The 26,726-nt window shown below is 55.3% G+C and overlaps 1 protein-coding gene across 2 annotated transcripts; it reads left to right on the forward strand.

Annotated features, from left to right (window-relative positions):
• Positions 1-1,266: 1,266 nt before the first annotated feature.
• NTRK1 (neurotrophic receptor tyrosine kinase 1) lies at positions 1,267-19,649 on the forward strand. Of its 2 annotated transcripts, XM_063104742.1 has the most exons (17): positions 1,267-1,478; positions 4,719-4,793; positions 5,097-5,168; positions 6,787-6,855; positions 7,548-7,693; positions 7,936-8,078; positions 10,334-10,466; positions 11,898-12,233; positions 12,664-12,681; positions 12,844-12,899; positions 13,177-13,279; positions 13,806-13,952; positions 14,367-14,497; positions 14,618-14,790; positions 17,203-17,443; positions 17,998-18,156; positions 19,464-19,649. In XM_063104742.1, the coding sequence occupies exons 1-17, from the start codon at positions 1,267-1,269 to the stop codon at positions 19,647-19,649; spliced, it is 2,400 nt and encodes a 799-aa protein (XP_062960812.1). The 2 variants fall into 2 exon arrangements, with proteins under 2 accessions (XP_062960812.1, XP_062960813.1); XM_063104743.1 differs by lacking the exon at positions 12,664-12,681.
• Positions 19,650-26,726: the final 7,077 nt, after the last annotated feature.

Consider the following 26,726-nt stretch of genomic DNA (forward strand, 5'->3'; position numbering starts at 1 on the left):
CTTGTCGGATTCCGCCTCTGTCCAGTCATCTGCCTGAACTCAGGCCGCTCGGTCGGTTTCTCTGTGCGTCATTGTCTGGGGGACTTGGGGGACCATCCACGTTGGAGCCCTGGTGGAGAGGTGAACAGCGCGCCTCTGGGAGGATTTCCTTCACCTGCTCCCTGAGGCCCTTGTCTGCCGCCTCCGAAGAGTCATCCTCCAGGGCTCCTCTTCCCTCCCTCTCCTTGGCTTGAGACTGACGGGCTCTTGCAGCCACAAAAGCCGGCGGGGTGGGAGGTGCCAGGACCTGCCCTCTGGTGCCCTGGGTGTTGGGGATCCCGGGGCTTTCCAGTTTCGCAGCCTCCAAGCACCGACGGGTCCCCAGCTCCACCCGTGGGCGGCTCCCACGTCCGAGGAGCTGAGAGAAGAACTATTAATTTCTCTGCGCAGAAATCGATGCTCTTGTCAGAGCGGCGATCGATGCCAGCCCTGCCCGGGGGCCAGAGCTGCCTGGCCAGGGTCAGGAACTGACGCTGGGACCCGAGGCACATCGCAGACCGCGCCCGCACCCACCTAACTCTGGCCGGGAGTTCACACCTTTGGGCGCGGGCTTCTAGCGCCACCCTGTGGCTTCTCCTGTGGCGGGGTCTTGGCTCCCCGGACTCCCTTCGGCTGGTTTTAGGCGACCTCTTCCCTTTCTCTGCCCCTTCTGTGTTTTCCTCCGCAGGTTCTGCGTTTGGTCCTTTTAGGCTCCTCTTTCTCTTCCCCCTAGGGTTCAGAGAGTGTTTCCCCTAATGCCCCAGATGACATGCACACTCCCTCAGGCACGCGCACCGTGAGGGGGAAGATCTGAGCCTGGGGCTGGCTAGTTAGACCTGGACGGCGACCTTTCTCAGGTTCAGTATCAACCCTTCCCACCAGATCTAAAAGCGCAGCTGCTTTAGACTGGGAGAAATAACGTATCAACGTCCCAGTTCCCCCACCCGGAGCAGACACCTCTGAGGCTTTCTGCGGCGACCTCTCCGTGTCTCCCGGAGTCAGAGGGATCCTGAGGGAGAAGCTGGCGGTGGGGTCCCCGAAAGGGGAGGGGGCAGAGTTGGGGGCGTCGGAGAGGAGGGGGCTGGGCTGAAGCCGGAGGGGCGGGGCGGGGCGGGGGCCACTGGCTCCGCCCTTTCCTGGCGACTGGGTCTTTAACACCGCCCAACGCACATGTCGGGGGAGGCCCGGCAGCGGCAGCTGGGAGCGCACAGACGGCGGCCCGGCCTGAGTGAGGCGGGAGCCGCTGCGATGCTGCGAGGCGGACAGCGCGGGCACCTCGGCGGGCGCCTCCGGGCTACGGGGCCGGGCAGCCTGCTGGCTTGGCTGATGCTGGCATCTGCGGGCGCCTCACCCTGCCCCGATGCCTGCTGCCCCCACGGCCCCTCGGGGCTGCGCTGCACCAGGGCTGTGGCCCTAGATAGCCTCCGCCACCTGCCAGGCGCCGAGAACCTGACCGAGCTGTGAGTGTCGAGCGAGCGAGGGGCGCGGGGACAGGCGGGCATAGCCGTGCCCCGAGGGCGCGTACTCTCTGCCTGCTTGCTGGGTTAGGTGGGGAGGGCGCGGCGGAAGGTTGGCACCACGCAGCCTTCGGCCGTGCCCCGGCGTTCCTCCGCTGCCGCAGCTGCCCCAGCAAGCCCCGCGGCCACTGCCTCAATGTCGCCTAGGGCTGGGGCGCCGGCTTCGGGGACAGCTGGGGGGATCTCCGTGGTCCAGGTCTGAGAGAGCCGATCCGTCTAGAAGCCGCATGCTGAAGCTCAGCTGGAAGCTCGAGCTCTGTCCCATGGAGGCGGGTGATTAGCTGTGGAGAACCCCTCAGTTTGGCACCCTCATCACCTTTTCCTTTTTCTAGGGGGAAATCAGTCCCCACCCCCTTCCTTGTCATGACCAGACAACCCAGCTCTTCCCCTGGAATTGGGAATGGAGCTGAAATTGGTGGGAGGTGGTGAGTTGAGCCTTTCCCCATTTTCACCATCCCCTGCCCCCAGAACCCCTTGATTTGGATGTGGGAAATGGGACCCCCTCCTGGCTCCTCTCCCTCCTCATTCCCATCTCTGTTTTCCATCTTTGACTCCCTACTTGGGTCAGGGAGTCAGGTCTCTTGCTGAGAGACCCTCCTCCCTTTGGGGTCCCAAACTGGGAGGAATCTCCAGCATTCTGCAGTATTCTGACATCCTGCAGTAATTGGTTACAAAATACTCAAGTACTTTTAGCAGCTGGTGAAACCTATGGGAGTATGCTGTAATAATTGGCCTAGAGGTACTCAAGCATCACATGGTGATGGCTGGAAAATACTTGCATATTCTGTGTGGCTGGCGGGGCCAGCAAGACTTCCAGAAGATGGGGAACTGGTAGAAAATCCTCCTCCTATGGCCTTGGGCTCAGAGGGTAGACAGGAACCCTGGCCTTGCCCTGAAGTGATGGGCTGGAAGGTGTCTGAGGTGGGGGCCATCACTGTCTGGAATTTACTTGAGCAGCCTGCAATAATTGGCACTGAGTTACTCGGGTATCTCATGGTAATTAACGGGAAGGTATTCAATCTCTTTCTCTAATGGCTCTAGGGAGACTAGGAGGGGAGGAGATGGCCTTGTCTTAGTCTGTGCCTAGGTCTCTGCATGAAGGGTGGGGGCATGAGATCCAGGCTGCTAGTCCCAGTCCAGTCTTCTCATCACTTGGGGCCTTCAAACCAGGGTCCAGGCTCCAGAGTGCTCCCCATCAGTGCTCTCATTTCCCAATTCCCTTTGAAGCCCCAAGTGGGTCCAGCCTGGGGCGGGGGTGGGCAGGGGGAGTGGACAGGCCAGGGCCGGGGACTAGGAGACATGCAGGGTGGTGAGCTGAGATGTCCCTCTGGATGGGGCTGCAGCCTGAACCCCCCCTTCCCCCACCTCCTTCTGCACAGTCCCCTCCCTCCTCCCTCACCCACAGAGCTAACGAGGAGATAATGGACTCGAACAGACAGATTGATTATGAATCCAAACGAATAAGGCGGCTTTGAGGCAGCTTTGAGCACACTGCCTGACAGCTCGCATACACCCTGCTGGTCACTGCATTCTCACCCCTCCCTGGGTCCCTGCAGCTTGAAACCCTCTGGGCAGGAGCTGGGGGGTGGGCAGGACAGGGACCTGCCCTCCCTCAGAGTCACTGGAGGTTACTTCCTAGTAATATTGGGGGACTTAGGAACTGATACCTGGCTGTCATACTTGGGCCAAGGCTGGAAAGGCAGAGGGGGAGGGGTCACATGGGCTGATCCTGGTTCCCACAAGTTTGGGAAAGTTGGAGGTAAAGGGGGAGGCTAGTGAGAACTGGCAGTGAGTCAGGGGCCTCTGGCATTTGTGTGTGCATGTGTGGGCACAATGATGTGCCACTGCAGGGCAGCTGAGTTCTGAGGAACTCCCTGGCATGCCAGGTCCAGAAGCTAGGCATGCCGAGGGTGTCAGCTGTCACCCATCTCCCAATGCCTGGAAGTTCTTTCTTTCTTGTCTCTCTATCTTGCTTTCTCTGGCTCTCTGTCCTTATCTATCTGTCTCTGTCTCCCTTTCCTTATCTGTCTTTCTCCTTGCCTGTCTCTCTCTCTCTCTCTCTGCCAGTCTCTTCCTGTCAGTTTCTTTTTCTCTGTGTTTCTGTTTCACTCTTTTTTTCTGCCCTTCTGCCCCCGCCTTGCCCCGACATTGAGCCTTTCCATCTCTCTCTCATGGTGTAAGTCAGCCAGTCCCTACCTCTTCTCCCTACCCCACACAATCTGGATCCATCCTCTCATTGTCCCTCTCCTCCTTCCTGGGTCTCTCCTGGGGTACAGAGGGGATCAGGGGTGTCTCTGACTAATAGCCTCTATTCCTCTTGCTTGCTCTGCTGAAAGGGTGGGGGTGGGGAGGATAGGGGTTGTTGCTTGAGTGTGGGGAGGGGGCAGAGAGGGTGGTGTGTGTGTGTGTGTAGCAGTATGGGAGAGTGCAGACAGTGGCCCTTGAGCAGGCACGTTTGGGAACACACACTTGCATGACCACAGGCTTTCTCTGTGCTGGGTGGGGCAGTGGCAGTGATGAGCCTGCGCCCTTTGTGGAAGCAAGTGCTTCAGCATGACCCCCCGTTGTTGAGCATGTGCAGGGGAGACCTGGTATAAACACAGAATACCAGGCTGAGAATGGACTTGTGGGTGCTTATGAATATGAATACGCACACACATTCTCATGCATGTGTGTGTGTGTGTGTGCCTGAGGGATGTATCTGAGCTTTGCCTATGTGTGTCCACATGTAAGAGTATGAGCATGCACACATGCAAGCGTGTGTGTCCATGCATGCACATGTGCTTGTGGGAATGTGGGAGAACATCATCTGTGCATATGTTTATGCCTCTGTGTATGTGCATGCCTGGGTGTATGTGTGTAAGAGGTGTGTGAGAGTTGTGCGCATGTGTGAGGGTGTGAGGATGAATGCATGCATGTGCATGTGTGTGTTCATGCACACACGTGCATATGTGCCTTGTGAAGAGGTGTGTCTTTGTGCATAAGTAAGCATGTGTGTGTGCATGTGCATGCCCATGCATGTATGTGTGTACAAGCAGGTCTGTGTGTGAATGAGTACGTGTGTGTGCATGTGAATGTGCATGAATGCACACGTGCATGTGTGATTGTGAGGGAGGAGGTGGGTGGGCATGCAAACTCAAGTATGGACCTGATCCCTGTGACTCCCATCCCCTCTCCCCACAGCTACATGGAGAACCAGCAGCAGCTGCAGCATCTGGAGCTCGATGACCTGAGGGGCCTAGGGGAACTGAGAAACCTGTGAGGGAACTGGGGACTGTGCGGATGTGGGACTTAGCATGTGCCCAGGGGACCAGAGGTCCAGGGAGGGCTCAAGGGTCCTAGGGCCTGGGACAACCTGAGAGGCTGAGGACTGAGGGGCTGGGGGGGGTCAGGAAGGAAGTTTGGGGTTCTGAAGGGTCCAGGGGACCCCATAGCTGAGGAAACTATGAAGGGCATGGGCAGTAGTACAGGACTCAGCATTGGGACTGGGATGGGCAGACAGAGCCAGGGGCCCAGGATAGCTGAGGAGCTGGGGGCTGATCCTCCTGCACCCCTTCCCAGCACCATCGTGAAGAGTGGTCTCCTGTCCGTGGCGCCAGATGCCTTCCATTTCACTCCTCGGCTCAGTCGCCTGTGAGTGGCTGGGGCTGGGCTGTGGGGGGTGGGGAGGACATCCAGAATTGGGCCACTAATGGACTTGGCCCTCCCTAGGGAACTGTTCTGAGGAAGGCCCCAGCCTGGTCAGGGAAGTGGTCTCCCATTCTCCTGGGGCTTCTCATCTCCTTCAAGGATGGCGATGCTCTCAGCTCTCATTCTGCCAGCTAGAGGGCCTTCTTGCTGTCTCACTTCCATGCTCCCTGCTGCACCGACACTTCTCATAAGTGCCTGCCCCATCTCTCTTCCCAGGGTTCAGATACATACCAGTCCAAAGGGAGCAAGGGGCTGGAGCAGGACTCCTGGGTTCTGGCTGGGACTCCATTTCCTACTCCCCCTGAAGGGGAAGCATCAACCTGGCCCCTGGGATAGCCTGGGAGCTGGTTTGTCAGATCTGCCACTCATCTGGGGAGTCACAGCCACCCCCTCTGTAGAGGACAGAGAGGGGCATGGGGTGGGCAAGAAAGACCCTCTTGAGTCTTTCTGAGTGTAAGAGTTCAGCCCTCCTGTCCCCCACCATGAGCAGGTGGAGAGGTGAGAAGGGTGGCGGGGCTTGCCATTTATGGAGTTGTGCTGGGTCCTCTAAGCTCTCCACTGCGTCCAGCGATTTAACAAGAAAAAAAATAGTGATATTACATCACTGACTATGTACTGGGGCTTCAGTTAAAAATGTGTTCTCAGTGATACTTCACAGTACTTGTGTTAGTGAATCTTTGCAATCAACCTAGTGAGAAAGCGTCGTTCCCATTTTATAGATGAGGATTCTGAGAATCAGAGAGGTTTCTGTGCTGAAGTCACACAGCTGTAAGTGGCAGGATAGAACCCAGCTGTACCTGGCTCCAAAGTGGAAAGTGTTTCTGGTCCCCGTGTGTGGGTGCCTCTTCAGCCCAGCCCTCATAAATTCTAGGATGGCTAAGCAAGAAGAGGGGTCAGGGCAGGACACTCAGAAACAGAGGGTCCCAGGAGTGGCAGCCTGGTGCAGGGCACAGAGCACTGGGGCTCCTGAACCTCACTGGGCTCACTCTCTCCAGTTCCACAACCAGGGGGCTGGGAGCTTGAGGCCTTTCCTGCCTGACTTTCCTTAGACCCCTTGAGGAGGGGCATGAAGGAGGAGCAGGGAGGGGACCTGAGGAAGTACTTTGAGACTCTGAGATCTTTGTAGTCTGTCTGGTAGGGGCAAGGAGTGTGGGAGCCTCAGTCTTCCTCCTTCTGCGCTGGCCCGGTCCTGGGCTCTGTGGGGAGGGGAGAGCACAGATGGAGCCCCTTCCCCCAGCTGTGGCCTCAGCACTTTGCCAGCTGGGGCTGAAGAGGTGGGGGAGGGAGGAGTGGCTGTTCCCTCAAATGCCCCCTTCTTGAGGTCTGGGGAGGGGGTTAAGTGGGGTTAACCCTTGTTGTCCCAGGGAGAGGAGTGGGACTCAAAAAGCCCCCCCCCCAGGTACGTACACAAGTTGCCTTCCTGGGCTTGTTCTGGTTGCCTGGATTGGGGAGGGACAGCCAGATGTCCACTTCCTCCTCAGCTCCTCCCCTCCCTCACATTGGGTCAGAGTGAGGTCGGGTCGCTCATGGGGTCTGTCTCACTGTGTCTCAACTCCCTCAGGAATCTCTCCTTCAATGCTCTGAAGTCTCTCTCCTGGAAAACAGTGCAAGGCCTCTCCTTACAGCAACTGTGAGTGTGGGCACTTCTAAGAGCAAGAGCAGCAATGTGTGTGTGATGTGTGTGCCCACATGCACTTGTGTCTCTGTATGATGCTATGTCACTGTGTCTGTGTGGCTCCAGCTGGGGGGGGGGTGTAGCTTTGGGGACTGCATGTTTGGCTGTGAGCTGAGATTAGGGACTGTGTGCATGCCTGTGAACCCTCCATCAAAGCAGAGGCTGCAGGACCATCCGTTGAGGGGGTTACTGCCCTGGGGGTGTAGGAGGCTGGGGGCTGGTGGGCCCACAGGCCCACTGCGTGTGCACACAGGCACATGGGATGGGTGGGGAAGCAGTGGTCCATGTGTATTTGGTGGGCACTTAAGGCCTTTGGGTCACTACAGGAGGGTGTGCCCTTCCCTCCTTGTCACTATACTGAGGGCCCTTGTCTGGCTTGTCACCCTGGGGAACCCAGAGTAAGGGAGCCCTATGCAGCCCCCAGCCAGCTGCCTTCGACTTTCTGCCTTCTGTTTCTTTTAATAACGTCTTGCTACTGAGGTCCATGAGAGGAGCCTCTCCCGGCTCCTTCCCTCCCTCCACCTCTAGACCTTCCTAGCTGCCTTCTAACTGCTCCCTCTTACTCCAAGTCCTTCATTCCCTGTGACTCCTCAGGCCTAACACCTGCCCCTTCCCTGACTTTCTCGGTGTCCCCTCACACCCACTAGGGACCTGTCGGGGAACCCTCTGCACTGTTCCTGTGCCCTGCGCTGGCTGCAGCGCTGGGAGGAGGAGGGGCTGGGCGGAGTGCGTGAACAGAAGCTGCAGTGCTCCGGGCAGGGTCCCCTTGCCCTCATGCCCAACACCGACTGCGGTAGGTGCTGGAGGTGGTGTAAGTGGGCTGGCAAAGAGAGCGACCTGCTTGCGGAGAGGGCACTGAGCAAGCACCGAAGGGGACTGGGGAACCAGCATTGGCAAGGGCTGGGGGAAACTGAAGGCTGGGGGGCATTGTCTGGGCTCAAGGTCACTGAGAAGGGTGGGAGAAGGAGTGTTCCTGGGGTAGAGTTCTGAGGCCACTCCCAGCTCTAATACCCCTTGGGCATCCTGTGTGGCCAGGTGTGCCCACACTGAAGGTCCAGATGCCCAATGCCTCTGTGAACGTGGGGGACGACGTGATGCTGCAGTGCCAGGTGGAGGGGCAGGGCCTGGAGCAGGCTGGCTGGATCCTCACGGAGCTGGAGGAGTCTGCAACAGTGATGGTGAGAAGCCCTTCACCCGCCACACCCCCCAAGAGAGGCCTGGGCAGGGCCCAGGGACAAAGACACAATGTGAGGGAAAAGAGACAATGACATAGGGGGTGACAGATGGACTCATAGATTTAGACCCACAGGGCTCAGGCTCAAGCTGTGGCACACACATACTCTCAGGGTGGGCACTGGCCCAGCAGGGACCCCAAGCTCTGCTGGACTCACCAGAACTTAGACCCCCTCTCAGGAAACATGGTGCTGGCTGTTGGAACTGAGAGGGACACATCCTTCCCATCTACTACCCCCTTTCTAGATAAGGAAACTGAAGCCCAGGGAGGGGGGCTGATATCTGTTGTCCTGCACCCAGGGTGAGTTCCGGGGCGGGGGGGGGGGGTCTTCCGGTTTTTTTCCGGAGATTCTGAAAGCAGCATCCTCTTGGGTGTGTGATGAGCATATCAGTAAAGGAGGCACAGGTCTGGTTCCAGTTCTCTTACTAATTAATTCTTGGAGTGACTTTTGGAAAAATCCCTTAATCTGCCTGCACTTTGGTTTTCTTATCTGTAAACTGAGGAGGTGGACATGATGGCCTTCTGATGTCCTGCCTGCCTCTGGGCATTCTCTGGCCTCTATCTCTGTTATCCAGACGTTTTTGAGCCTAGGCCTTGCCCTTTGTCCTTAGACTGGCGACAGGCAGCTGAGAGAACCACAGCTGACTCAGGAGGTCTTGTTGACAAGGTCAACAGGGGCTGGCAATGGGCTGTGCCCACCCAAAAAGCTGCCCCCCCCCCGTGTGGCAGGAGTGGACACACAGGGGCTGGGGGTTGTGAGCCAGTGGGACTGGGGGTGTGGTGTTCAGTTCGGAGGCCCTTACTTTGGAAAGGGAGCGATCTCCAGAACTGGAGGCCCCTGGAACCATGTTGAAGGAGGAACCACTGGAGCCCTGAGCTGGGGGGCCTAGACATGGTAGAGAGACAACTAGCCAAAGGTGCCCAGCATGAGTAATGGAAAGGGGACAAGACAGAGGCAATCCTCCTGAGTGGAGAGATCTTAGATCAACTGTTTTGGGAAATTCCAGACTTTTTCTTTCTCTTTGGAAGATTTATATGTTTGCTACCACCTGCGTTTTCTGGAAACTTTCTATAGAAAAGTCACACCCTAACTGGGTTAAATGGAGGGAAAGAGAGGCTGGTCCCTGTCAGTTAGGAGAGTGAGGGATGGCAGAGCAGCTCCAGCGGAAGAGTTATTGGGGAGCCAGACCCCAGGGTGACTGGAGGAGATGGGACGGCTGAGGGAGGCTTAAGGCAGGGCAGGACTTCCCCATGAGGTGGCTGGAACCCAGAGCTTGCACAAAAGGCTGTGGCGAGCTTCTGGAATCTTTGAATGCACATATTCCAGCGGAAGCCCAGGGAAATGGCACCTCCTCTGTGTATTCAAGGGATTTAACGTTTATGAAATTTCCAGATAAATGAAATTTTTCTACCTCTTCACTTATTTTCATCATTTCATGAAAATAGCTTCCTAAAATGTCAATCATTTTGTCCCCTATTCAGCTTACAGAATCAAAAAAACTCCATAAAACCCATGGTTCAGCAAGAGTGACAGTTGTCTTAATGTCCTATAACCTACACATGACACGTCCACAGTTTCTTAGGAAGAGCATCTGAAGCTGATTCAGTCTTCTGATGGTGATTCAGAATCAAGTCACTTTGCTTCTCTGGCCTCGCTTAATTGTCTTCACTGGCCAAAGAAGGTGCTGCTGCTACTGCTTCTAGCTGCTGCCCAGTCATCAGCACCCTCTCTTTGTTTCTGATCTTCCTTAGGCTGAGACTAAGTTTGTTAGAACCATGTGTGTGTCAAACAAGAATGAATGGGCGGTGAGGCCCTAGCTGGTTCTCCAATGAGCTGAGTGTGAATTTGGTACTTGGGATGTGTGACATCTGTTTAGCTGCTCAGATGGGTGGTTTTAGTTTTGGTTTGGCCTATTTTAAGGTTATTGGCTATGTCTTAGATTTTTCAGATCATTAAATAAGTGCTCCAGGAGATAGTCTACAAACAAGCTCAAAAGGAGGAGGGCTGTTCTCTGCTATATTTTCTCCCACCTCTCTTTCCCTCCTGCCTCCCCCTCCCCCACTGCCACCCTCTTCTCCTTTCCATCTGGAGCTGGAGGGGCTCCTCAAAGACATCACCTCCAACTGCCTGCCCACAGCCCTCAGTCCCAAGCTGGTTGAAGCTCTTCCTGATTTTCCCCCCTCTCTTCCCTGACCCAGAAATCTGAGAGTCTGCCATCCCTGGGGCTGACGCTAGCCAGTGTCACCAGTGACCTCAATAGGAAGAACGTGACATGCTGGGCGGAAAACGATGTGGGCCGGGCTGAGGTCTCTGTCCAGGTCAACGTCTCCTGTGAGTCTCAGTGACTGCTCCTGCACACCCTCCCCCACTCGTCTCTTCTTCCCTGAAAAGAGGATGTAGGGTGGGGGCTGGAGGAAAGGTTGGGATGTGTGTCTCCACAGCTGCTCCCTTCCAGCTGTTTCCAGATTCCCATGAAAACCTGATCCTTTGGGGGACGTCCTGGGGGCTCATCAAGGCCTGAGGGGTGGAGATGGATTTCTTTCTGGCCCCCTGCCCAAGGCTTGGTACCTGAGGCCCTCAACACCAGCTGCCGGGCAGTTCCCACTGCTCCAAACTACTTCTTGGTGCCCATCCCGCCTTGGGCCCCTTGCTCTGCATCCTAGTTTTAAAAGAGGAAATTCCCCTCCCCAGCTCCTCTTCAGTCTTGCTGCCTAATTTCTCTAGGCCCGCCAACAAATTATCTTAAATCTTCTACTTTATATCATTTCTCTTCTTTTATTGTGAGATATACATAAAAACGTGCATAAAACATATACACTTTAAACAATAATTATTCTTACTGGCACTTAGGAGACCCCTGTAGCTCTCTCCATCCCTCTCCCCTACCTCATCCTGACTTTTGTGCTAACCATTTTTTTCCTTTTAAAATAACTATACATACCTATGCTTGCCTATCAATGTAGTTTAGTTTTTCCTGTTCTTATGCGTTATGTAAATGGAATCATATTGCATATATTATTTTGTGTCTAGTTTCTTTTTTTTTATTTTGGCAGTTGGCTGGTTTGGGGATCCAAACCCTTGACACCATGCTCTAACCAATTGAGCTAACCAGCCAGCCTGTGTCTAGTTTCTTTCACTCAACATTACATATGTAAAATTTATCCAAGTTAATGGAAATAGCTATATAGTTCATTCAATTCACTGCCAAATACTATTCCATTGCATGAATGCTGGCTGGAATTCCAGTATAAATTGTGTATGGTTATACAAACATATACTTTTCCCCTTATTATTGAGTGGCTTTTTCTTTTTCCAGGCTCGTTCTATTTCAAATCCATGTCTTTTACCAAAAAGTTTTTTAACTGTCTGTATTTTTTGCTTGTTTGATTTTTAGGCCCCTTGCCCCATCTTCTTAAGCTTGATTACACTTTATTTTTCTAGATCCCTTATTCAAAAGACTCCACATTTAATTGCCATAAACTGGCACCCCACTTCTCTATGGCTGTTCTTTATTTATTTTAGACTCACCACTTAAACTCATTAAGCCTCTGAATTTTATATGCCTGCTGCCAGATTTATTTATGATCTACTGTCAGCTTTCTACAAAACGCCTCTCCTTGTGAATTTCACAGGGCCTGCTGGCCCGTTTCTCTTAGGCCTGCAGTCTGATTTCTGGTTCCGCCCTGCACCGGACTTGTCGGGTCTGTGGGGTTCCCTCCGGCTGTCCCCTGACTGCTGGCTGTTGCTCTCTCCGGCCCGCAGTCCCAGCCAGCGTGCAGCTGCACCAGCCAGTGGAGCAGCACCATTGGTGCATCCCCTTCTCCGTGGACGGGCAGCCGGCGCCCTCTCTGCGCTGGCTCTTCAATGGCTCTGTGCTCAACGAGACCAGCTTCATCTTCACAGAGTTCCTGGAGCCGGCAGCAAATGAGACTGTGGAGACTGTGCGGCATGGCTGCCTGCGCCTCAACCAGCCCACCCACGTCAACAATGGCAACTACACGCTGCTGGCTGCCAACCCCTCTGGCCAGGCTGCCGATTATGTCATGGCTGCCTTCATGGACAACCCTTTCGAGTTCAACCCGGAGGACCCCATCCCTGGTGCGAGAGCCATCCTGAACCCCGCCCCCAGTCCCAGGCACCTCCTGGGGTGGAGATCCAGGTGTCCAGGGAGGCCTGGCCCACTTCTTACTATGACCCTGATCCCAGAAGTTGGAGTGTCTGCTCCCAGACAGAAAGGAGCCTGGAGTCCTGGTGTCCAGCTCTGTGCTGGCCTTCTTGTCCCACACCCCCAAGCCAGGACTTCTTAACCCCTGAGCTATTCCACTCACTGGGGCTGGCTGAAGAGAGAGCCATGCACCAGGGCACCCGTGGCCCAGCTGGAGAAAGGCTGGGTGAATCTCCTCCTTGAGGTCTAGCAGCCCCATCCCTGTCCCACTCCCACCCGCAAAGGGATGAGTCCCAGAGGGGGCAGGGGACTCACTGCTTTCCTCCTCCATCTGACTGCTTTCTCTCCTCCCTGTTGCTGCAGTCTCCTTCTCGCCAGTGGGTGAGTAGCCCAGGCTGGGAGGCAGGGTCTTTCTGGTCCCTGGAGCTGAGGCTGGGTAGAGCTGACCTAATCCTTAGGGGCCAGCTAGAGCCAGGGCAGGGAGTTGCTGGAGGAGATACTGTGTGTGCCAAGGCCCACCCTTCCTGCCCTGTGTCCCCACAGACACTAACAGCACATCTGGAGACCCAGTGGAGAAGAAGGACGAAACACCTTTTGGGGTGAGCAAAGGAAGTAGAGGCTTGTGCAGCTTTGCAACTGAGAGGCCGGGCTAGAGGCTCATCTGCATGTCATTTTCTGGTCAGAGCAGGGAGATCACTACAGTCTGGCCTGAGCTCTGTCAGCCACCCTCACAGCTACTGCAGAGGTCCCCAGGGGAGGAGGAGGCAGGTCTGGGGGCCTGGCTGTGGGCTGCTATGCAGGATGGAGAAACGGCTTGCTACGGGGAGCTCTGAGAGTGCAGGAGAAGCCCCTGGATCTAACCATGCCCACCCCCAGGTCTCGGTGGCTGTGGGCCTGGCTGTCTTTGCCTGCCTCTTCCTTTCCACACTGCTCCTTGTGCTCAACAAATGTGGACGGAGAAACAAGTTTGGGATCAACCGTGAGTGGGGGGTGCTGCAGAGGGCTGTCTGTTTGTCTTACTGGCTTTTTTTCCTACTGGCTCTTCCTGCCTCTGTCTCTGTATGGGGGGTCTGTGCACACACAGAGTTCTAGGGTGTGTGAGTGTGCTTGGGTTACAGATGAGGGGCTGGCTGTGGGGCTTGTGAGTGTGAGTGTGTGTGTGTGTGTTGGGGCTGCTGCTGGGGTAGTTTCAGAGGTAGCAGCTGCTAATTGGTGGCTGGATTGTAGTCAAACACTAAGTGGGTCTGGGAGGTCTGGGATCTGCAGGGGGGGCAGTGGGGGAGTTCTTTGGTGCCCATGGGGCCAGGGGTTGGACAGGAGCCAGACAGAGAAAGGCCATGTTGCCTCCCCTTCTCCCTGCCTGCTGTCTCGCTCCCTAGCTCCCCTGTCCCACCCCTGAAAGCTATAAGGTGAGGGTGGCCTGGTACCCTGGAAGCACGGGTGGGCAAGGGCCAGGATATGTGCCTAAGCTGTGACCCCTTCATGTGGTTGTGTCTCCTCCCCAGGCCCAGCTGTACTGGCTCCAGAGGATGGACTGGCCATGTCCCTGCATTTCATGACATTTGGTGGCAGCTCCCTGTCCCCCACCGAGGGCAAAGGCTCTGGGCTCCAAGGCCACATCATTGAGAACCCACAATACTTCAGTGATGCCTGTGAGGGTCTACACTGGGTCAAGGGTGGGGGTGAATGTGTGTGTGTGCGTGTGTGTGTGTGTAGAAGCCCTGGGCCAGTGCCCTTGCCTGCCCCAGGCCTGAACAGTCCCTCCCACTCTCCCCTCCCTGATCCCAGCTATAGCATATCCTCCTTAGGCTGAGATCAGCCTGCCTCCTGACTGCAATCCCCACTTAGGGCCACAGCTAGCCCATTCCATGTTCTCTCTAAGCAGATGCAGCCTCACACCATGACATGGGGTTTGGTGAAGGAGTGAAGTCTGAGTTTCAATCCCCATCCAACCCCTTGGCTGGGTACCCTGTGCAGCACAAAGCCCTGCTAGACAGTCCCGCCTTTCCCACTGCCCCATCCCTCCCAAGACTGGGGATCCATCTGATCCTGCAAGCCCCTCCCAGGTGTTCATCACATCAAGCGCCGGGACATCGTGCTCAAGTGGGAGCTGGGCGAGGGTGCCTTTGGGAAGGTCTTCCTTGCTGAGTGCCACAACCTGCTGCCTGAGCAAGATAAGATGCTGGTGGCTGTCAAGGTGAGATGTGGCCATAAGGTATTTCTAGCCTGGGTCCACACCTCCTGGAGCTGCGGTGTGGGATGCTAGGAGGTGAGGACTGAGCCCCCACTCAGTTCCGTCCCTGCCCCTGCCATCCAGGCACTGAAGGAGGTGTCTGAGAGCGCTCGGCAGGACTTCCAGCGTGAGGCAGAGCTGCTCACCATGCTGCAGCACCAGCACATCGTGCGCTTCTTCGGCGTCTGCACCGAGGGCCGCCCTCTGCTCATGGTCTTTGAGTATATGCGGCATGGTGACCTCAACCGCTTCCTCCGGTATGAGCACCTGGTGGCCCCAGTGCAAGCCCCTGGCCTCTGTTTCTGAGCCCTGTCTTCCCTTCCCTACAAGTATATTCCTGCTTGTTTGTCAAACCGAGGGGGGACACCAAGAAGGATCTGGAAGGCACAGTTCCTATCCCCAAGGAACTCTGAGGGGTTAGAGGAGGCAGATGTGTGAGTGTACAGACAGTCTGTGTGAAGGACAGTGTGTCAGTAGGCAGCTTGCACTAGCAGAGGCTGTGAGCTAAAACTACAGGATGGGTGGGCTTTGCGGAGGGTCTGTGTGCATTTGTGTGTGGCATGAAGAAGCAGGCCCGTAGAAGGTGGCGGTTTAGATAACTACAATAACAAGAACAACAACAACAAACATTTATAGGCACTTTCTAAGTTCCAGGCACATGTTTTTATATATTTTACAATTCATTCCTTTTTTCTGTTGGTGGCTGGCCAGTAAGGGGATCTGAACGCTTCACCTTGGTGTTGTCAGCACCACCGCACCGCCAGCCCTACGATTCATTCTTATTTTGAGTCTATGTGCTTGTACATATATATCTTCTACAATAATGTAAAATATTTATTTTTTATAGTCTCCAAGCATATGTGGCAATTTATACTTGAAGAAAGTTACAAAAAAATTCATTTCTTTGGCTTTGGACAGAACAACTTTGGTAATGTTTATTTATTTGTACTGATAATTTTAATAACTTTCCAAGAAATATGCCTGTTTTACAGATAAGGATTAGAGAGGCTAAGTGACTTGCCCAAGGGGGTATGTGACCCTAGGCAGAGCCCCTGCTCTCAACCCCTGACAGTGATGGTCACATGTTCCCTGTGAGATCACCCCCTGTGAGGATGGGACAGTGTTAGGCAGGGAGAGGACCAGAGTTTGGAACTGGCTGCCACTTACTGGCTGAACCTTCTTTGCTGATAGCTTTCCTCTCTGACCTCACTTTCCCCACCAGTAGGAGAGATGTTGAGGGCTGTGGTTCTGGATGAGAAAGCACTGTGTGGTTGTCCAGGTGATGGTCATTGTCTGATCCCCAAACACCCCCTTGGGAGTCATGGGTCATTCATGCAGCCAGGCTGCAGAGTTCAGCAAAGAGAGACCTTGAGTCTGAGCTTACCCTGTGGATTAGGGGAGCCAATGGAGGGTGTGGAGCAGGAGGGAGGCGAGACCAGACTGAGGTTGAGTGCGGAGGTAGATTGGCATGGAAGAACCCGAGTCAAGAGAATGCCAGAGAAGAGCCCGTATCCTTGCTCACGAGACACAGTATGGGCTCAGTGCTGGTCTCGAGGGATGCAGGCCAGAGAGATGCCACTCTCTGGGCCCAGGCTGTGGGAGAAGTGGCTCTAAATGCTGGATGGAACACTGGGAGAGTCAAAGGAGGGAATCATGAATGTGCCTAGATAAGTCTGGAGGACTTCCCCTAGGAGGGGTCCTCTGTTCCTTCTCCCTTCTGGGCCTTTGCACTTCCGGTTCCCTCTGCCTGCTACACTGGGCCTCCCTCCCAGCCACTTCACCCTCCCCCGCCCCAGCCCCCTTCGAATGGCTTAACCATTTCCCCTCAGGACTTGAGTCTCAGTTTAGATGTCCCATCCTCCAGGAAGTCTTCCCTGCCTCCTTCCATCCCCACCCCTAGTGCCCATCTGGTGCCTCTCACGCTACTCTGCTGTGATCTGTTTATCTGCATCATACTCTCCACTGCAGCTCTGGTGCTTGGCACGTTGGAGATGTTTAACAGAAACCTGGTGTAGATGAGTGAGGAGAAAGCCAGCCAGTAGGAAAGAGCATTCCTGGCAAAGTGATCTGCTCAGGCAAAGGTTCAGAAGAAGGGATATTGGGGAATGGAGATGAGTGACCAGGAACCAACCTGGAGTGGGGGCTGTGGGGAGGAGGAGGGCATCTTGGAAACCTTCAGAAGGAAGGAAGACCCCACAGGAATGGCTGGATACTGAGGGCAAAGATGAGAGAGACACAGAAATCAAGGATGACTCCCAGGTTTCAGGCACAGAGCCCAGGTGGGGGAAGTTCCCTTCACTGACGCAGGATAAGCTTGGGGGAAAGATATTGAGCTCAGCTTAGCAAAAGTTGAGTCTGAAGTGCCCCTGCCAAGGGACATAGGGGTCAGTGGGCAGCTGCATGCTGGTGTTGGAGTTCAAGGGGGCTGCCTGAGAGGAAGGCATGGATATGGGCAATGTGGGCTGTCTGTGGAAGCCCCGGAGGTGGGCACACCTGTTCCGACCCCCCATCCCTGCCCTTCCGGACAGCTGCCTCCCCGGCTCTTTCCTTCCTCCATTTCTGGCCTGCAGTCTCCTGGTCCATCACACCCAGCTCCCTGGGATCCCCTTCTTCAGGCTCCTGGTTGTTCTGTTCTCCCAGCTCCTCCCTTCTCCCCCTCTCTTTCATAGGTCCCACGGTCCTGATGCCAAGCTGTTGGCTGGTGGGGAGGACGTGGCTCCAGGCCCCCTGGGCCTGGGGCAGCTGCTGGCCGTGGCTACCCAGGTCGCTGCGGGGATGGTGTATTTGGCGGGTCTGCACTTTGTGCACCGGGACCTGGCCACGCGCAACTGTCTGGTGGGTCAGGGACTAGTGGTCAAGATCGGCGATTTCGGCATGAGCAGGGATATCTACAGCACCGACTATTACCGCGTAAGGGTCTTCCCTCCCCAGCCTCTCCCCCAGCATCCAAACTGTAGACACCCTGGATCCCTCGTCGGCCCGGAGCCTGCCCTTACCAGGCATGCCCTCCTCTTCCTCGGGTGGCATGGGGTCTGAGACTCTCTGGCTCTGGTTTTTAACCCCTCTCCTACCTCCTCGGCACCCAGTGGAGGAGGGTCTCTCTCCTCCGCTATCCCGATGGAAACAGCACCATAGGTTTTTCCCTCTTAGTGTTGTCCAGGAGAGCCACCTCTATTTATTTATTTATTTATTATTATTATTTTTTTAAAGATGACCGGTAAGGGGATCTTAACCCTTGAACTGGTGTCAGCACCACGCTCAGCCACTGAGCTAACCGGCCATCCCTATATAGGATCCGAGCCCGTGGCCTTGGTGTTATCAGCACTGCACTCTCCCGAGTGAGCCAAGGGCCGGCCCCCCACCTCTATTTATTTTTAATGACGGGACTGGGGCGGGTCTGCGCCTGGACGGGCTATCCCAGGTGGGCGCCCGCTGGAGGTGACGCGGCGCCCGCCCGCCGGCAGGTGGGAGGCCGCACCATGCTGCCCATCCGCTGGATGCCGCCCGAGAGCATCCTCTACCGCAAGTTCACCACCGAGAGCGACGTGTGGAGTTTCGGCGTGGTGCTCTGGGAGATCTTCACCTACGGCAAGCAGCCCTGGTACCAGCTCTCCAACACCGAGGTCAGCCCCGCTGCAAACCATCCCTGTCCGGCCCTCCCTCCCCTCTGCCACTTCGGGTCCCTTTATCAGGGAACTCAGTCCCCCCTTCTGCCGCTGTACCACTGCCTGCAGGGGGACCCATCCCAGCATCCTGCTGATACTGTGCTCCCTCCACGCCAGCCCTGTTCTTCTCTTCCTCTTGCTCTCCTATTCTTGCCTTCACTACTGTCTTAAGCCAAGACCCAACTAACTCGTGGGGGAACCTCAAAGCACTTCGTAAATGGAGCCCAGACCTCCATCCTGAGCTGCATTTGATAGACCTGGTAGACATCAAGGTGCAAGACACATGGGAAAAGGAGGACTGCACAAGAAGGCCTGACACTGCAGCACGAAGGCTGGAGGTTAGACTGTCAGAAGGACAGTCCTACCCTCTCCGCCTGCCCTCCAGGCTGGGCACAGCCAGAGCAGGCCCCAGGTGTTCTGTCTCCCAGAGAAGCTCCCTCCACCCGCTCCTTGGCTTACAGCTGTCAGTTTCCATTTCTCCTCCTAATGCAGTCTGCTCCCTGGAGGCTGTTGGGGTGGGGGAGAGGGTTATAGATTTTAATTTTCTCAAGCACTGAGAGAAGGAATGGGATTAGTGCCGCCCATAACCCAAGTCCTCTGATGGGGCCTGGGGAAAGAAGGGGAGCAGAGGTACCAGGTTCCTCCTCCAACCATCACCCTGCCACTCTGCCTCCTTTGGATCCCTCTGCTACTCTACCAGTCCTTCCTGGAGTCCAACTTTGGTCTTTCTTGCTTCAGTTTCTTTTCGGAGGCGCTAGGTGTCCACAGAGCAGTAACTACAGAAGGGAGAAGGAAGTAGGGGTTGCCCTCTACTTTAAAATGCAAGCCAGCCATTTTCCAAGGCCTTTAACTGCTATTCTGCTCTATTTTTTCCCCCTCTGGAACTGAGAGGCGGAGGACCCTTCCCCTCCTCCTTTCAGCCCCCAGTACTAAACTGGTGGATTTGGCAAATGCCTTGACCCCTCCCCTTCCTCAGCCCGTCTAGCAAGTCTTCTTAGGATCTGATTCCAGCCTTCGGGAAGCAATCCTACCCCAGCCCAAGCTTCACAGGGTCAAGGCTTAATCTTTGTGACTTCTTAGTGTCAGAGCAGAAAGGAATCTTGGAGTTCACTGTGTCCATTTGGATTATTAGCAACCAAGAAGCCCACACAAGTTGCGTGACCTGCCTTGGGAGCCTCAGCCAGACAGGGGCAGTGCTGGGGCTGGCCTCACTCTCCTGCCCCCAACCTAGTATGTTCTCTTCTCTGTCTCTCTGGTGGCTGCAGGCGATCGAGTGCATCACCCAGGGACGTGAGTTGGAGCGGCCGCGTGCCTGCCCACCAGAGGTCTACGCCATTATGAGGGGCTGCTGGCAGCGGGAGCCCCAGCAACGCCACAGCATCAAGGATGTACATGCCAGGCTGCAAGCCCTGGCCCAGGCGCCTCCCGTCTACTTGGATGTCCTGGGCTAGCTGGCCAGCCCAGGGGCTGGGTCCACGTGGGTAGCTGGAATACTGGGGCCTGCCTTCAGCAACCCCCATAGCTCCCAGCAGCCCAGGGTGATCTCAAAGCATCTAACTCACCCTCAGCATGCAGGAGGGGACAGGTGGGGGCTGGGAGTAGAGGCTGCTCCTGATTCACTAGGCAAGGTTCCGTCATAGCAATTATATTTATTATCCCTTGGCTGTGTCTCTTGCCAATTCTTGGGATGATGTCATTCTGGGAGGGGGGCATTGGGACTCAGGTAGGGGACAGCTCTCTGGGATCCTTGCCCACTCTGGCTCCCCTCAGCTTTCTACCCCTACTCCATGCAGCCATTACCCCTATCTTGTGGCTGTGTTTGTATCTCAGTCCTGTGGTCACCTTGTTTACCTAGTGGTGAGGTGGCCTCAGACCCTAACTGTCTACCTCTGCACTTCAAGAAGGCTGGTGCTGCAGTGGGAGGGATGGGAGTTAGATGTCCTGGTGGACAGGATGTACATGTTTGTGGGGTGAGTCTTCCTTGCATTTGTTTGTCCAGACCAGAGTAAGCACACAATAGAACAAATGGATGGGAGAGAGATTGATTGTGTGTGTGCATAAGTACACGTGTGGCAGGAACAGAGAAAGAGAAGGATTGTGAAGGAGGCAGGACCCCTTGTTCCTTACCTCTGTCACTCTTCTTGGCTCTAAGTGCTTTGATGTTAGCATCTGGAGGCTAGGAACTGGGCAAGGTGACTATTTCTTTTTTCTTTTTTTTTTTTTTTTAAAAGATGACCGGTAAGGGGATCTCACACCTTGGCTTGGTGTTGTCAGCACCACGCTCAGCCAGTGAGCAAACCGGCCATCCCTATATAGGATCCAAACCCGTGGCCTTGGTGTTATCAGCACCGCACTCTACCGAGTGAGCCACGGGCCGGCCTGGTGACTATTTCTTAAGTATGGAGCCATCTCCCTTTCTCATTCTGCCAAAGGGAGTAGGTGGGGTCTCCCTTCCCCTCTGTCTCTTGGAACACCACTGGCCTTAACTGAGTGGTCTGAGGCTTCTGAGACTGTGTAAAGTCCCCCAGCCCCATCATATTAGGGGTCCTGGGCCCTGCCTCCATCTTCCCTGACCGAAAGGCTTGCTCTCCACCCTGGAGCCAGGGAGGAGAAGCTTCCCCCACCCCCAACCCCATCACTTTCAATCACCTGCCCAGCTTCTGCAATAACGCATGCTCCCCTTGGCTCCTCAGGGCTAATCACATGGCTGTCTCATGTCCCTGGGTGCCCAGCCTCCACCACCCGGTGATTCAATCTGGGTCTTATCACCCCTAGGCCTAGCCTGGTAGTGTGTCTGCCTCTTGTCCAGGCTGGTTAGTGCTAATAAAGGTCTGACCCAGGACTATAGGCTGATTGATGGACTGGGGAGTCTGGTCCCTAAGGGCCAAGTCCACAGGCCCTCCTCTCCTGCCCTGGGTGCTGCATCACCCATGTGAGGGAGGGCACTTAAAATAGGTGGAGCGATTGAGAGGAAAGTGCTTGGGAACATGGTGAGGGAGACAGAGTTGGGGGATCAGATCCAACAGGTGAGCCCTGAGACAGATGCAAAGAGAGACAGGGAAGGACAGGACCTTCCATATCTTCCGACAGATATGGCAACATGGAGAGAGACTGCAGAGGGAGGTGCAAAGACTGAGACATGCAGACAGAGAGAGAAGGAGAAAGACAGAGGCACACAGACAGACAGATGTGAACACAGATGGAGAGACAGGGGCAGGCGAATGCTATAAACAGACACAGGTGGGACAAGCCGCTGAATCAAAGAATGCCCTAGAGAACATCACGCACTCCTGTGGGCGCTTTCTAGCTCGCCCACACTTCCATCCCCTTCTCCCCCTCTGTCCTGTGAGCCTCTCTTCAGGGTCTGTGGGGGGACACCTCTAGACTGGTAGCTCTATGGGTAGAGACATAGGGGGTCTGACATATGTCCCGTATTGAGCGGGATTGGGGCCATCATTGAAGTAGAGGGGTTGGAGGTCCAGTAGCAGAAGGGACCTGCTGGACATATGGAGCATTTCTAAGGTCAAGAGCCTCAGGGCATCAGAGACTCTTAAATCACAGCTGGAGGTATTTTTGGAAAAGCTGGGCAGGTGAGGTGAGGGGTTCTGGGAACAAGGTTTGGACAGAGAAAGGAAAATTCTGGAAGAGCACAGGAAAGGGAACTGGATAGTTTTCATCGATCTGGGAACAGGAGCTGAAGCCGGCACTCTAATTCCTTCAGGCATTCTGGACCCAGGGCCTTGTCCTGAGTTGTGACGTGGCAGCTCACACGTACACTGCCACCTTTGTGGCCTGAAAGCCCCCCCATTCCCTCCCCTTTACTGATGGACATACAGATGTGCACATCTGGCTTACCCCTCATAGCCCAGGCACACACGTGTGAACACACACACACACACACACACACACACACACACACACACACACACACACACACACACACGATGCCCCCCTCCCCAGTCACTCATAGCTGTTGGATTCCATTGTCATTAACAGTGCCCCCCTCCACACTGCTGTGGCCCCTGCCCCCTCCCTGTTAATTACCTCCTGGCTGTGCCAAGTGCATTAGCTACCCCCATACATACCCCCGGGGCTGAGCACTGGCTGCGATGGATAGCTGCAGGGGGATCGATGGAATGGGGCCCTGAGGACATCATGGGGGGTTGGGACTAGGACAGCAACCTAAGGCTGTGGGCATTGGACATCCGAGTCCCCCAGACCTGACCTAGGGCCCTTTCTCCACCCTTTCTTCTCAGAGAGGGCTGCCTTGGTTGGAAGACAGAAGCTCAGAAAGGGTAATGGGCACCTCAGGAACACCCAGCATTGAAGAAAGAAGTCAGAGCTCCCCTCTCTAAGCAAGCCTCTGCCAGCTCTCCAGTACCTACCCTTGAGAGAAGGAATAAGTGGTGTGGAAGCCAGTGGGGCTCCCCAGGATCCCCCAGCACTGGGATGGAGTCTCTAAGGACTCCAGAGATCCAAGCCATCCCACACCCCCTCAGCTTTCCTAACCTCCTTTCTGCCCTGTTTCCTCAGGGGCTGGATTCCTGACAGGAGAGCAGAGCACCTATTCGGGTTTCCAGGAACAGGGCAGGCAGAGCGCTAGGGCAGACTGGGTGGAGAATGTCCCATCCTGTGCCCCCTTGGATCTCCAGGCTGAAGATAGATCCTAGAGAGAATTCCAGACTCCATAGACCCTGGACTCTCTAAGTAACAGCTGGAGAAAGACTGTCTTGCCAAATTCCTGAAGTGGCCTTAGGCTGTCCAGTGGGGATGGGAAATTTTCAGAGTAGGAGAATTTTCACAACTTTCTGCCTACTGCCAGGCTGAATCACCAGGCAATCCTGGCAGCCCCTAGGGGGGGAATGAGGTGGATCCACTGCTACCAGCATTGGTCCCTGTCTGTCTCCGTCCTCCCACCCCCACCTCAGTTATGACAGACTCCAGTACTAAGATGGAAAGTTTGAGCAGCAATGGCTCTGGGGTGGTGAGAAGAGTGATCAGCAGCCGGGAGAGACAGACAAGACAGGGCTGGAGCTGCAGGAGAAGCCTGCATAGAGGCCAGGAGGGATGGGTGTGGGAGGCAGCCCAGAGCAGTGCAGAGACCCATGAACTGTATATATGGGGTGCAAAGAAAACAGCAGAGAGCCCAACGTGCAGAAGGCCAGAGCCCAAGATCCACGGAAGCAGAGCCCCAGAGCAATGTGCTTTTCTTTGAGCCCTGCCTCTAATCTAGCCCTTGGAACAAGAGGGTCTTCAGTCCCCCTCCCTCTATACTGAGTCCCCTTCCTCTTCTTACCCGGCTGGAGATTAAGCTTCCAGATTTTGAAGCCTGGTCCTGTCACTGCCTAACTGTGTGACACTGGGCAAGTTACTCAACTTTTCTGTGTCTTAGAGTCCTCTGCAAAATAAGGATGGTAATAGCACCAACATCACAGGGTTGTTATGAGGTTTCAACAAGACCCACGTGTGAAGCTCTTCCAGAGGGCCTGGCCTGTGGGGTGCTGTGTGAATGTTTGCTGTTTTTATTCCACTCTTTCCCACTCCTCCTCCTTTTCCCTGTTCTTCCTCCTTCTCTCTATTCTGCCACAGACCTTGAGTACCCCTAGCCCAGGACCTTGCCCTGGTATTTGGGATTGGGTCAGATTGTATGTTCTGGGGGGATAGTGCCTGTCCCCTGATCCCAACCACCCCCTCTAGCTCTATCTGCTTCTGAGAGAGGGGACTTGCGGGGCCATGGAGTGTGTGCGTTGAACAGGGAGCTTCTCCCTCCCTTTGAAGCCCTGTGTGCTCCAGGTCTCTGTGCTGCCCCAAAGGTGCTGGTGGAGGAAGAGCCTCTGGGTGCCGCAGGAATGGCAGGGCCAGAGCCCCGCCCCCACTGCCCCCGTTAACTCCAGCTTCTGACTCTCTGATTTTCCCTAGTGGGAATTTCCCTCCCACCCCACCTCCTCTGGGTAGCCCTCAGGGATTAGACAGGGACCTTGGCACACCTGTAGGGTGCTTCTGAGGTCCCAAATGCTCAGGGACCCCAAGTCAGGTCTCCAATAGTAATTGATGTTCGATGCTTCCAAGGCTTTCTATCTGAAGTGCCAGGAAGTTGTTCCTATAGCCTGCCCTCATGCTTCCCATCTGGATTGGAAGGGGTTACTCAGCTCCAGGCCTGCCCACTGCAGGTCCCAGCTGCCTGGGGCCTGTGGTCAGAGCTAATGTAGGCAAGAGTTGGAGGACAAGAGGGGATAAAGTTATTAGCAGTCTTTATCTTTGAGGGATATCGATTGTCAGGTCTCCAGGCTCACTTGTTCTTATAACGGGGCACATGGTGGTGTTGGGAGGGGCTCAGAAGTATCTCACAGTGCTCCCCACCCCTTATACTGGAGTGGAGCTGGGCTGCCCTGGTGTCCCAAAGGAAGACACGTGGAGACACAGTTTGGGAGGCAAGGGCTCTGGGGAGGCAGGGGTGAGGCACAGGGGCCTGGGAGGGGAGTCAGGGCTTGGCGCCCTGGGCAAGGAGCAGACTGGAATGCTTGGTTTCAGGTCACTACACTTTGCTTTAAGGTATGAGCGTGTGTGTGTGTGTGTGTGTGTGTGTGTGTGTGTGTGTGTGTGTGTGTGTGTGTGTAAGGGTGAGGGAGAGAGAAAAAGAAGAGAGAGAGTGCACAACTGAGCTCAAGAGATTCAAGACGGCAGCCCAAGAGGGAGAAGGGAGGGACCCCTACTCCTGAGGTTCACATACACGCAACTGATCCACCAACCCCAACCTCCCATCACTCAGGCAGAGCCTCCTCCACCAACACTTGGATGTCTTGTGACACCTTACCTGCCCCTCTCCAGGCAGCCATCGGTGCACCTTCGATCTGAATGTTCTTGATGTGATCATGTGTGTGCTGGAGGGTGGTACCTCACAGTGGAGTGTGTCACCCCTTTCCCACTCATGGGGAGTTTGATCCCAGTGCGTCTGGTTTTGTGTTTTCATGTGACAGTCCCTGTGAGAAGATCTATGTAAAGTTGGCTTTCTGCATGGGTCTGTGCAAATTCCTGTTCCCATTCTAAAATCAGAAGGGATGGAGGCCGGGGAAGGGGCTCAGGGACCTGGCTGTCCACCTCTTCCAGGATGCCACTCTGTGGGCATTTCCAGCCAGAGGTTTGCCAGCTCCTGGCTGACCATCTCCAGGTGGGGGATGGAGCTTAGACTACAGAAAGACTCTGAGGGAGATGTGGGGAGAGCAGCAGGAGCTGGGGGTGTGGTGATGCTGGGAACAGAAAGGCACAATCTCCTCCTTTCCTTCCTTCCCTCCTTTCTTCCTTCCTTTCTTCCTCCCTTTTCCTTCAGGGACGAGGGGGTCAGGAGTGGCTTCTCTGGGCAGGGGGTCTGAAGCTCTGGTCCTTTTGCCCCAGAGGAGCTGGCTTCCCCTCTGTGGGCTGGGAGAGGAGGTAATTAATGACAGGGAGGCTAGGAGGGGTGAGTGTTCAGGGCTAATGTTGGTATTAATCAGGAGCTGGTCCCCAGTGAGGGATAGGATTCAGCTGGGGCACTGTGTGTGTGTGTGTGTTGTGTGTGTGTGTTTGCACATGTGTGTTGCGGGGGGTGGGGGCTATGGGGGACCAAAGCTCCTGACTTATCCCTTCAGCATCCCTCCCTCCCCATAGTGTCCCCCCACCATATCCAGCCCTCCTGCCCCTGCCCCTGTGTCTTTGTTTTTCTGGAAGTCCCTCCTGGTATGTGTCTTTCAACATCCTGCTGAGGGAGGGGCAGATTCCTCCTCAAGTCCACGTCCATCTCTGCATGTGGGGGTGGGGCAAGCCACCCCCTCCCCACAAACCCCTCACTAGCCCTTCCTGTGGGCAGGCGCATTAGGTGATTCCCGAGGCTGTCAGCCCTGCTAATTGCCTCTCAACCTTCCCCTCATCACCAGGGAGGCCCCCCATGAACTCCATTAGCCCCCCTCCTCTGATAGCCCCTAAATCAGCCCCATTTATTCACAGAAGGGGGGTCTGGGCTGAACTGTGATTACAGCTAGAGTGGAGGGATGGATGAGGGAGGGATGGGAGTTTGAGTTTGAGTGCCAGGCAGGCTGGTGGGCAGGCCAGAGGCAGGGCTGGGAGGGGAAGAGGAGGGCTGGGGGTCCTGTGCGCAGATTCAGACCGGGGACCACCCAGGGCCAGGGATCTGGGCACCTGAAATAGAGGGGGAGGCCAGGCCAGGCTGGAGGGTGGACAACTGGGGGTCCTGACTTGTATTTCAGGGATCCCCCCATTAAGACCTGGGAGGGTGGGCCGGCCCGTGGCTCACTCGGGAGAGTGCGGTGCTGATAACACCAAGGCCATGGGTTCGGATCCCATAATAGGGATGGCCGGTTCAGTCACTGGGTGAGCGTGGTGCTGACAACACCAAGTCAAGGGTTAAGATCTCCTTACCGGTCATCTTTAAAAAAAAAAAAAAAAAAAAAAGACCTGGGAGTGTGAAGGAGGGGGTTTAGATGGTCATGGCCCCTGTGAGTGGGTCAGCCTGATCACTGTTATCAGTGTCATTG

Source organism: Cynocephalus volans, chromosome 8 (assembly GCF_027409185.1).
Source record: "Cynocephalus volans isolate mCynVol1 chromosome 8, mCynVol1.pri, whole genome shotgun sequence".
In the NCBI taxonomy this organism is placed as follows: domain Eukaryota; kingdom Metazoa; phylum Chordata; class Mammalia; order Dermoptera; family Cynocephalidae; genus Cynocephalus; species Cynocephalus volans.